The 12,135-nt window shown below is 42.9% G+C and overlaps 2 protein-coding genes across 4 annotated transcripts in view; one reads left to right on the forward strand and one right to left on the reverse strand.

Annotated features, from left to right (window-relative positions):
* RPRD1B (regulation of nuclear pre-mRNA domain containing 1B) overlaps positions 1–2,287 on the reverse strand; it is a 50,419-nt gene extending 48,132 nt beyond the window's left edge. Inside the window, exon 1 of the mRNA XM_025876607.2 lies at positions 1,780–2,287. Coding sequence (XP_025732392.1) covers positions 1,780–1,930 — 151 coding nt within the window. The 5' untranslated portion in view covers positions 1,931–2,287. The remainder of the gene's footprint in view (positions 1–1,779) is intronic.
* Positions 2,288–2,356: 69 nt separating this feature from the next.
* TTI1 (TELO2 interacting protein 1) overlaps positions 2,357–12,135 on the forward strand; it is a 44,422-nt gene continuing 34,643 nt past the window's right edge. For 2 of the 3 annotated variants that reach the window (XM_025876569.2, XM_073880446.1), the window contains exon 1: positions 2,423–2,468. The gene's annotated coding sequence lies outside the window, so the exon portion shown is untranslated. Of the gene's footprint in view, positions 2,469–12,135 lie in introns of all 3 variants that reach the window. The other variant, XM_025876570.2, reaches the window with a different exon arrangement.

A 12,135-nucleotide genomic window follows, 5' to 3' on the forward strand; every position in this document is an offset into this window, starting at 1 on the left:
AGGGCACTGAGGCACTGGGTACTTGAAAGCACAAATTTTGGCATCAGAGGGCGCTGGGCTCCAGCTACATGCCCCTAAACAAAGCACTCAATCTCTCCGCATCTTTACATTCTCATCTATAATATGGGAGATAATAATGCTGGTCTCCTTAAAACATAACATTCCATGAAATTAGGATCATGAGATTAGGGTTAAAGGAGCTTCACAGATGAATGCACTCTCTAAACTGTTATTTTCCATAACTCAAATAGGTTACAAGGAGGAGGATCTGGGGGCTCCAGGATCTAGCCCCCAACTGCCCAGAGGGGACCCCTATCTCAGTACAGCATGTATTTGTGGAGAGGGGAGTCTGCTAGAAGGCTAGAACCGGGTCTCCTGAAAGAATCTTGGATTTTGGTGTCTGATGTAGTCTAGCCTCACGAGTTCTAAGGAATTGAAAATACCACTTAACCACTTAGGTGGGATCTCCATCTCACAGATAGTGGAAAACACATGTAAAGTTACTTCCTATACTATAAAGGGCCTACTGCACAGAGGCTGCCCAAAGTTGTTCTAAGCTCCATTTCCTCAGCTTTCTGCTATGGAATCATTAGGGTAACAGCTGTGAAGGTGCCTATCCTTCCCCACCAGACTGTAAGCAACTTGAAGGCAAAAACCATGCTTCACATTGAGTAATCAGTAGTCCCATTTCACCATTATTTATGAAATGCCTATACTGTGCTTGACACCATGCTAGATGTTCATTTGGATTATCCTGTTTACTCCTTACCACAGCAAGTTGTTTGAGCCTCAGTTTTTCCTCATCTGCAAAGTTCCTACTCCAGAGAACTCTGAGAATTTAAAAAATGACAATGTATGTAAAGATATCAGTACTGCACCTGGCACATAATTAAAGGCACAGTAAATATCAGTTTTCATCACCTCCATTTTATAGGTAAGGAAACTGAGGGTCAGAGAGGCTAGGCTGCTGGGGTCAGTGAATGGCAAAATCAGGCTTAAATTCCAGGCAGATGGCCTCTGGAGTCAACATGTTATCAAGCATCCAACCCAGTGCCTGGCACATAACAGGCTGAGCTCAATGAATGCCTGTCAGATCCTGAGCAGGGTCTAGAATCAAGAAAAGATGCATGGAGAAGAGGAGCCGGAGAGATAAGGTCTAGGTAGTGCGGCCCCTTAACGGCTCCATAATGGGGGTAACTGTACCCACTTCACAGAGCCGTTCTGAGGACTAAGTGAGGATATTCGTCAAAGTCTTAGCATAGTGACTGGCACAGAATAAAGGCTCTGTAAGTGGCAGCCATCCTTGTCCTCGTTTTACAGATGAGAAAACAGAAGCACAGAGAGATGAAGAAACTAGCCCAACATCACTCAGCTAATAAGTAGCTAAGCCAGGACTCGACCTAGGCAGTCTTTCTCCAGAGTCCTCTGGCTCTTATTCCAAATGCCCAGCAAAGCGCCTGGCACACAACAGTCTAGGGCCAGTGCCCTCTACAAGGCTGTCGAGATAATAATCGTCACAAGTGTCAGGAGTAGCCAGCGGGGAAAAGGGCTGGATGAACTGGGAGTCTGGGAACTTCAGACAAGTATCTTAAACCTTCCCGGGCCTCAGTTTCCTTCTCCGAGAAATGGGGATAACATTGTCTCCAACCTCAGAAGCGTAATCAGAGGCTCAGGCTTGGAAAGCAAGCCTCAACTAAGACGCTAGAGGAGCCTCGGGAGTGGGCTGGGGAGAGGGTCAATCCGGGGGAGGGCCCAAGGGGCTGCGCAGGGGGTGTTTACCTTTGCGGAGCTCGCGGTGCCACACAGACACGATGGGTCCCGCGTGCTTGCGGTGGTGGATGAGCCACAGGGACAGGGTCTGTACGCTCTGTTGAGAGTTGCTCAGCTCCGAGAGCTTCTTCTCCAACGCCGACTCGGAGAAGGAGGACATGGTGGCGGCGGCGGGGCCCTGCAGGGAGCGGCCTGGGCCGCCCAGTGCGGCGGGAAGAGTGACGGCACGAGGCCGGGGCCTCACCTGACTGCCTGCGGGGCTCTTTACTGACTGACAGACTGCCAGGGGGTAAGGAGGGGGAGGGGATGGGTCTCCGCAGTAACAGCCGCCCGCGCCGCCGCCACAAGATGGCCACCGACCTCTCACCCCACCGCAAGCAGGGTCAAAGGGCAAGGGCCGGAGTAGCCGCGCACAGGGAGGCGTCAGAGCCACAAAAAAATGCCCCTCCAGTGGCGGCGGCCTCCCTGAACCTCGCTCAGGGCACTTCGAAAGCGACAGACTGGGAGGAAAGAACAGTTCGGCGGCCTCCGGAAGGCGCTTTGACCGCTCGCGCCCGCACGCAGGCGCCGTGAGACTCACCGGAACCCTTTCTCCCGCTCTGGCAGAACCTTTCTGGCGCTGTACGGCGCGCTAGTTAATACGTCACTTCCGGCGGGGCGGAGGAGGCGGGAGAGTGAGGGAAAGGCTGGAAGACGAGGTAAGGGAAGAGTGGTGGGAGCGAGAGGTAACCGAACAACCGGGAGCTCTTAGAGGGGAATCCCGAGGGGACACTGATGCGGAGTGATCAGGACAGGGTACGGGAGGGGGGACTCTCTCCCTCATCTGGTAAGCCCCAGGCCGCACTCTTCTCCGTACACGTCCTGCTCTCTGGCTGTCCACCTACCCCCCACCCCAAAGCTTTGGTTGTGCCAAGCCACCCACGTGCACTTTTCACACCTTGGCTCTTGCTGTTCTTTCTCCAAAGGTGACGCCTCCCCCCCCACCTTCTCACCTCGTGTGCTCCCACTCAACCTCAAGGAGCACCCTTTAATGTCCTGTTCTGACGTTTAGTCTGTGACAGCACCGCCATAAAACACACCTTTGTGCCCTTAATTTGGTTGCTTCGTTCAGGGAATTACATGCTGTCCTTGCCCTCTGGGGGGTCCATTTGAATGTTTCTGAAATTTAAGCAATATGTTAACTTTTTTGAGGGTGGGGGCAGGGAAGTCAATGGTTCCATTGACCTCCTTTAAAACACTATTTGAGACTGTGACCTCTTTACCTATTTTTTTTTTAAGTTTTAAATTCCAGTTATCAAATCAGAGACATTTGTCTTTCCAACTGCTATTGGGTTGGTAGTAGGGAGTTAGGTTATTGTAGACATAACAGTTTTAAAATTTCCTGATTATCGTGGAACTTACCAGTTATGGGCAAACTCCAGTTAAGAGACATTCTAGTTGATGACTGTTCTTTCTCTCACTGCACCGTATTGTAGTTCTTTGCTTAGATGCTTTCGATCCTCTTCCAGGCTAGAATCATCATAATCATCATAATCATAGCCAACATAGGGAGCAATTGCTATGGGCTAGACATTGTTTTCACATAGTAACGCATTTAATCCTCATGACAAAGCTGTAAGGCAGTTATTATGTTATTCTCATTTGGCAAATGAGGAAATGGGACAGAGAAGTTAGGCGAACTACCCAAGATCACATAACTAAGATTAGAGGGAAAAGACTGCATCTTATCTATTTTCCTCATCCTGCCACCTTATTCATAGCTGATTACGTGAATTAATATAAAAAAGGTGAATGCCCTAAAATTACACAGTCAATATCTAGTCATAATTGTAATCTAGGGCCTTTGAGTCCAAATCTAGACCATGTTTCTATATTAAGTAGCACTGTCATATACTGAACACTTAACACCAAGTCACTTTGTACTAAGCACATTACATACTTTGTTTTATTTAATCCCCACAACAGTTTTGTGGGATGAGGATTATTATCACTATTTGAAAGATGAGAAAACGTAAAACATGGGTGAGTAATCTGTCCAATATCACTTGGACATAGAAAATGACAGAGCTAGGAGTTAAATCAAGGTTATCTGATGTCTGATCCTAAAGTCTTCACTCCTGAGCCACTGATTCTTTCGGCAAATAATTTTTGAGCACTATGTCTCAAGCACTATTTTAAGCAAAAAGAATCTATGTCCCCAGAAGCTTACCTTCTACAAGAGAAGATCGGCTAAAAAAACATGCAAGTATAAAACAAGTCAGAAAATGATACCTACCTTGAATAAAAATCAAGGAGGATAAGGAAGATGAGGAATGCATTTGTAGGAGGATAGGAGTCTATTATATATGCTGGTCAGAAAAGTCCTCACTGAAAGGGTGACATTTGATCAGAGCCCTGAAAGAAACAAGAGAACAAGTCACTTGCTGTATGGTGGAATGTTGTTCCAGGCAGACGGAAAACCAAGTGCAATTGTTAGACCATTGTTGGCATTTTTGAGGAACAGCAAGAAGGATGGTAAGGCTGGAATGATATGAACCAAAAGGCTGGAAATGAGCTCAGAAAAGTAGCCAGGGACCACATGAGATGGACCATATCACGTGGGGACTTGTAAGCAATAGGAAGGATTTTGGATAATACTCTGAATGAAATTTGAGTTCGCTCACTGCTTTTGAGCAAAAGAGGAGCATTGTGGCTGTTAAGCAGAGAACAGCAAGGCTGCATGGGTAGAAGCAGGAAGAGCAGTTGAGCAGCTATTGTAATAACCCAGGTGAAAGGATGACTCAGACCAGGGTGGAGGTGGTGAGAGAGGGTCGGATTCTGAGGATTCTGTCTTTTAGAGGTAGAACAGGATTTGCTGACAAATTAGATCTGTAAAACAAAGATGAGTCTGTGTGGCTGCTTAGATTTCAGCCTAAGCAACCATAAAAATGGGAGTTTGCATTTACTGAATTGCAGAAAGAGCTGGCTTGGGGAGTAAAAGCAAGAGTTTAGATTTGTACATGTCCACGTGGAAATGCCTTATCCAGGTAGAGCTTCTCTCATAAGCAGTTGGATTTATGGGTCTGGAGTTCAAAGAAGAGATCTGATAGAGTTAGAGATATAAATGTGGGAGTCATAAGGGGGAATAGGTGTAGAAAGAAGAGAGGTTGGGGTGCCTGAGTGGCTCAGTCAGTTAAGCGTCTGCCTCAGGCTAGGTTGTAAAAATCCCCGAGTCCTGGGATCGAGTCCCCCCACCACCACATCGGGCTTCCTGCTCCGCAGGGAGCCTGCTTCTCCCTCCTCCTCTGCCCCTCCTCAGCTCATGCACGTTTGCGTGTGTACTCTCTCTCTCTCTCTCAAATAAGTAAATAAAAGGAAAGAAGAGAGGCCCAATGACTGAGTCCTCAACCCTTCAACATTTAGAAGTCTGAAAGATGAGATGACACAATCAGGTGATTTTTCTTCTTTAGCCTATTAATTACACTGATTGATTTTCAAATATTGAGTCGACCTTCCATCCCTAGCATAAACCCTACTTTGTCATGGTGTATAATTCTTTTTACATGCTGCCAAATTATATTTTATAATATTTTGTGTAGGATTTTTGCATCTATGTTCATGAAGGAAATTGGTCTGTAGGTTTTTTTAAATTTACATATTGTCTTTGTTGGGTTTTGGTATCAGGGTAATGCTAGCTTCATAAAATAGATTGAAAAGATTTCTTCCTTTTTCTAGAAGACTGTGTAGAATTGGTGTTAATTCCTTAAATGGTTGGTAGAAGTTCCCAGTGAAACCATCAGGGCCTGGGGATTTGTTTTCTTTTTCTTTTTTGAGTTTTTAAATGACAAATTCAATGTTCTTAAAAGTTATAAGGCTGGTCAAATAATCTTTTTGTATTACTTGAGCTGTAGTAGTTTTTGAGGAACTCACCATTTCATCTAAGTTGTAAACTATATGTGTGTGAAGTTATTTGTGGTATTCCTGTATTATCCTTTGATATCTGTCTGTCTTTCAGCCTCATCAGTCTTGCTAGAAGTTTGTTGATTTTATTGATCTTTTCAAAGAACCAGTGCTTTGTTTCATTGATTTTTCTCTATTTTCTGTTTTCAATCTCATTGATTTCTACTCTGTATTTCCTTCCTTCTGCTTGCTTTGGTTTTATTTTGCTCCTCTTTTTCTAAGTTCTTAAGGTGGGAGTTTGGATTATTGATTTGAGACCTTTCCCCTTTTCTAACATACATATTAACTACTATAAATTTTCCTCTCAGCATGGCTGTAGCTGTGTCCCACAAATTTTGATACGTTGTATTATACTTTCATTCATTTCTATGTATCTTTAAAATTTTCCTTGAGATTTCCTCTTTGATCCATGGATTATTTAGAAATGTATTGCTTAGTTTCCAGCTGTTTGGAGATTTCTGGTTTGATTCCATTGTGGTTGGGGAAGGTACTGTATTCTCTGTGTCATGGCCCAGGATATGATTTATCTTGGTATATGTTCTGTGGGCATCTGAAAGGGTATTCTTTTGTTGTGGGTTGGAGTGTTCTTTAAATGTTGATTAGATCCTGTTGGTTGATGGTGTTGTTGAGTCCTTCTGTTGTCCTTGCTGATTTTCTACTTGTTTTACCCATTGTTGAGAGAAGAATGTTGAAGTCACCACCTATACTTGTGGTGATCACCCATATTTCTCTTTTCAGTTTTAATGCATTTTTGCTTCACACATTTTGTGGTTGTTTTGTATTTAAGATTTGTGTCTTGACATAATCCATTTAGTATTGCTATGTCTTCTTGATGGGTTTACCCTTTTAATGGTTATAAAATGTCCTTTTCTATCTCTGGTAATTTTCTTTGCTCTGAAATCTATCTCATGTTAATATAGTCACTCTTGCTTGCGTTTGATTAATGTTTGCATGATACTATCTTCTGTCTGTCCTTTTACTTTTAACCTACCTATATCAGTATATTTGAAGTGAGTTTCTTGTAGACAGCATAGAGTTAGGTCATATTTTTTTTAAAGGATTTTATTTATTTATTTGAGAGAGAGAGAGAGAGCACAAGCAGGGGGAGCGGCAGGCAGAGGGAGAAGCAGACTCCTCTCTGATTAAGGAGCCCGATGCGGGACTCGATCCTAGGACCCTGGGATCATGACCTGAGCCGAAAGCACTTAACTGACTGAGCCACCCAGGTGCCCGAGTTAGGTCGTATTTTGTAATCCACTCTGAAAATTTCTATTTTTTCATTGGTATACTTAGACCTTCTATGTTTAATATAATTATTGATATGTAGAGCTTAATCTTCCATTTTATTTTTTGTTATCTGTTTGTTCTGTTTTTGTTTTTCTATTTTCTTTTTCCAGCTTTCTTATAAGTTACTTGAACATTTGTTAGAATTCCATTTTATTTATGTATAGTGTTTCTGAATGTATCTCTTTGGAACCATTTTAATGATTCTTCTAGGTATTACATTATTTGTACATAATTTATCTTTACCACTACTAATGAAGTATAACAACCTTACTTCCCTTTATGTCTCCTTACCCTCCCCTATTTATAAGGTAATAGTCTTAAATATTTTTTCTACATATACATTTAGATCCAAATCAGACAGTGATATAATTTTTGCTTCAACTGTCAAGTACAATTTAGAAAACTGAAAAGAATTAGAAAAGCCTATTGTATTTATACATAACTTACCATGTTCTTTTTTCCTCCTTGACATTCCAGTATTCCTTTTTTTAATGTGTCCTTTCTGTTTAAAGAATTTCCTTTAGCCATATTTTTAGAGCAGGCCTGCTGGTGTTAAATTCTCTTAAGTTTCCTTTATCTGAAAATGTCTCGATTTCCACTTCATTTCTGATGAACATTTTTGCTGGGTGTAGGATTCTGTCTTAACAGTTCTTCCCACCAACCCCCCCCAGCACCTGAAAGTTCCTGTGCCACTTCCTTCTGGCATACATGGCTTCTGATGAGAAATTCATTTTCATTCTAATTGTTTTTCCCTATAAGCAAGGTATCATTTTTCTCTAGCTGCTTTCAAGATTTTTTCTTCATTCGTTTTCAGAAATTTAATTATGATATCATTATAATTGGTGCAAATTTCTTTGGGTTTATCCTGTTTGGGGGTCACTGAGCTTCTTGAGTATATAAATTTATATTTCTTGCCAGATTGGGGGATTTTCAGCCATTATTTCTTTGAGTACTTTTTCAGACCCACCCTTTTTTTCCTTTTCTTCTGAAACTCTTAGCTCTTTTGTTACAGTCCTATGGGTCCCTGAGGCTCTTTTCAGTCTATTTTCTTTCAGTTGTTCAGATTAGGTAATTTCTGTTATTCAGTTTTGCAGCTCATAGATTCTTTCCTCTGTCCTCTCCATTCTGCCTTTGAGCTCATCTACTGACCTTTTTATTTGTTATCGAATTTTTCAGTTCTAAAATTTCCATTTTTTTCTTCATATCTCCTGTTCCTTTGCTGAGGCTTTCTCTTCTTTCATTTGCCTCAAGCAAGTTCATAATTGCTCCTTTTAATCATGGGTGCTTTGATAACTTTGTCAGATAATTCTCACATCTCTTGATGTATTGATTGTCTTTTTTCTTTTAGTTTGAGATCTTCCTGGTTCTTGGTATGATGAATGATTTTTGATTGGACATTTTTGCATTATGTTCTGACACTCTGGATCTTATTTGAGCCTTCTGTTTTAGCTGGCTTTCTCTGACACCACTCTGGCAGGAGAACCAAGTGTAGGTAGAAGTCCAGACTCCTCCTTCAGCCTCCTTTGACACCCAAGGGGAAGGGCTCCTCATTACTTCCCAGTAGAAGTGAGAGTCCCAGCTCCCTACTTGGTATCCACTGCACTACACTAAGGGTGGCCTCATTATCATAGGACAGGAGCAAAAGTCCTAACTGTCCACTAGGCCTCCTTTGACACTACCCCGATGGTGAGGGAAAGGAGTGTATATTCTTGATGTACACCCTTCTCTAAGCTAAGAACCACTTTTCTAGAATGTACTGCCTACCAAAAAACTTCTTGTCTAGTAGAAGGTATAGGCACGTATTATTAGTGTAGTACAAAGCACGGTTTCAGAAATACTCTGTAGAGGACAGCTGTAAATGAAATGAGCCTAAAGTAATTTCAGGAAGGATTTATGGGAAGTCTCCTTGATTCCCCTCCTCCACCTCTATTTTGTATACTCCTTAGAATTCTGTTGTATACTCCTTCCTTGTAGGGCTAGACCCTCCAGTTAACTTTGTTTGTTTGTTTTTAACTTTTTTTTTTTAAGATTTTATTTATTTATTTGACAGAGAAAGACACAGCGAGAGAGGGAACACAAGCAGGGGGAGCGGGAGAGGGAGAAGCAGGCTTCCCGCCGAGCAGGGAGCCCGATGCGGGGCTCGATCCCAGGACCCTGGGATCATGACGTGAGCCGAAGGCGGACGCTTAATAACTGAGCCACCCAGGCGCCCTTTCCTTCTCAAGACCTAAGCACACTGCATGGCACATAGTATGTGCTAAGGAAACATTTGAGGTAGAAAAAAGAACAAGTGGGAAGCTACAAAATTTCAGGTATACTGGAGGTTTAATGTTTATCCAGCTTCTTTTACTCATTTATTAAACAAACAGTGCTTGGCAGACACTGTACCAGATGCTGGGAAAAGTCACAAGTAAAGCTGTAAGACTAGAAAAGTATACTGTTCGGTTGGAGAGGTGCACAAATAAACCAGCCACTTTATTTTTTTTTTTTTTTTTAAGATTTTATCTATTTGTCAGAGAGAGAGAACACAAGCCGGGGGAGTGGGAGAGGGAGAAGCAGGCTTCCTGCTGAGCAGGGAGCCCGATGTGGGGCTCGATCCCAGGACCCTGGGATCATGACCTGAACCAACGGTGGACGCTTAATGACTGAGCCACCCAGGCGCCCCTAAACCATTCACTTTAACCCCAGGCGGTAGTCCTCCAGCACACTCTGCATACTACTGCCAGATGGATCCTGAGCAAGTACTCCTTTCATCACCTGGTTCTTATTTTTCAGAAGACAGAGTTTGTGTAGAATGTGTACAGTGTGGGAGTCCCATGCCTGGCTGGTTATCAGACTGACCTTGCAAACTTTTAAAATTCATAAACGAACCTACCATTCCCCCCACCCCAATATAGATTCTGATTCATTAGCTCTGTTGTGGGGCCCAGGAATCTGTGCTTACATTGTTCCCCCTTAATTCTGATAAGCAGACTGGGGGAGCCTCTGGTATAGTGGAAAGTGTGCACACAGCCTTTGGAGTCCCACGGGCTTGAGGTGAATTCCAGGTCTGATATCGCTTGCTGTGTGACGAGGCATCACTTCACCTCTCTGAGCTTTGTGTTATTCAGCTGGTGGATGAGGAATTTTTATGTACATAAAATATCTAGTATGTGCCTGGCACTTAGTGAAGTTTTTTTCAACAAATATTAATTCTCTTCCTTCTCTTGAAAAACGTGTATTGGCAATTCATATGTCTGAACTCTTGTCTTTGGAATCTAAACCCAGTCTTTTTATCCATATGCTGGTTATTCAGAGTTAGAACTTCTGGAGAAAAGTCTTATGTACCAAGTTTATGTTATATTGAAGAAATTGAAATTCATGGAACTCACACAGCCAGGTGTAGAGCGAGGACTTAAATCCAGGTAGTCACCTCTGGGTTCTTATTCTGTCCCTGTCCTAGAAACAACCTAAAAGTAGCCTAGCCATAATCTAGAGCTGTGATTGCCCCTTAAGAATGAATCTAACAAGATCCTCCCATAAAGGATGATGTCAGCTACCTGTAGGAAGCACCCCAAGAGAAGAAGAGGATGGCAGTTTTTACCCAGAATCCAGTTCAGGCATAGCTGATATTAAAGCTCTACCAACGAGAGAACCAGACCTTGGAATATGGCTGTTGACTCAACAGGCGTTTATTGAATACCTGCTGTGTGCCGGAAGCAATAAACAAACCTGTCAATTATCACTCTTCTAGAGCCTATATTCTAGTGAGAGGAGAGAGACAAATAAACAGGTAGATAATCTGGTTTGATGGGTGGTGCTAAGTGCTATGGAGGAAAACTTTACAGTCCTGGAGAGGAGATAGGGAGTGCCAGGGTGGGGAAGAGGGAGGATGGATTACAGTTTTAAACAGGAGTGATCAGAGAAGGCTCACTCAGAATTCATGTTTGAGCAAAGCCCTAGAAGCAATGAGAGAGCAAGTCATGAGGAAATACGGTGGAACAGCAAGTGCAAAGGCCTAGTGATGAGAATGTCAGCCCTGGGTGAAGTGTGGCTCACTTGCTGTGATGGCATCTCTGTCTTGTCTCTACATTTATAAGATGCTTTGACTTCTCTTCCTCCTGGCCTTTGCTTGTAACAGCTGTTTTACCTTGAGCAGCTTTCCTGCATAGCCCTAAACATGTATTCCCCGAACTCCAACACAAATCCTCCTCCCTCCATGAACACTGCACTGTTGAAGTTCATTCTTTTTCCAAATGTCTTTTGTACTTCTTTTTTTCTCCCTTGTTCACTTCTTGATTGTATGATATAGTAAGTGCCTTGTGATCTACCATCTTATCCTTTAAGTGTCTGTAAGGTATAGCACCTTATCCTGTGCAAATTGCCCCATTTGTCTTCACCATCTATACACCAAGGCCTAGGGATGGTCCCTAGCCTGTTCCTGTGACGAGGCAGAGAGAGAAGGGGAGGCCGGGGAGAGGCTGTGGGGGGGACGGGCTCACCCATGTACTATGATTGCAGATCTCTTCCCTTGCCTCTCCAGTGACTGCTTTCCGTGACCACAGTCTGGGTATACTGAGCTAGGAAAGGTGTAGTTGGCCATCAGCAATCAAGAACTGGTTATTCAGGCTTATGTTTATTCAGTCACTGTCTGCCGCAGTTGAACTCTGGGCGGTTTTTTCTACTCAGCCAGAGAATCCGCTCTTTCTAAGTGCCTCATCCCAGTGGGCCAGAATGCCCCTGATGCCATCAGTTATAGAAACATCAAACTTTGCAGCACCACTTTAAGTGTAATCAGGGTTGCATTTTATAGGGCTAGAATCTGGGATTCCTAAGTCTAAACAATTCCTTTTGTAATTGACATACTGTCACACAAGTGTGATTTCATGGCCATCCCATAAAGGTATATGATTGCCTTTTATAGTCGTGTCAGAGTAGCAATTTGGTATACTTTCTTCCTTACAAAAAGCTGGTTTATATATTTCTGAGTCTATAACCTATTCTTTTGAAGATCTCCAATTGTGGTAAGTCTTCATCTGTATAATACTCCATTGAGAGAATATACCACAATTTATCCATTCTACTGGAGATGGGCATTCAGGTGCTTTCTATTCAGGGGCAGCTGTGGATAGTGTATTCTTGAACACACCTTTTGGTATA

The sequence above is a fragment of the Callorhinus ursinus genome, unplaced genomic scaffold (assembly GCF_003265705.2).
Source record: "Callorhinus ursinus isolate GAN/ISIS: 27379988/994484 unplaced genomic scaffold, GSC_fseal_2.0 scaffold38, whole genome shotgun sequence".
In the NCBI taxonomy this organism is placed as follows: domain Eukaryota; kingdom Metazoa; phylum Chordata; class Mammalia; order Carnivora; family Otariidae; genus Callorhinus; species Callorhinus ursinus.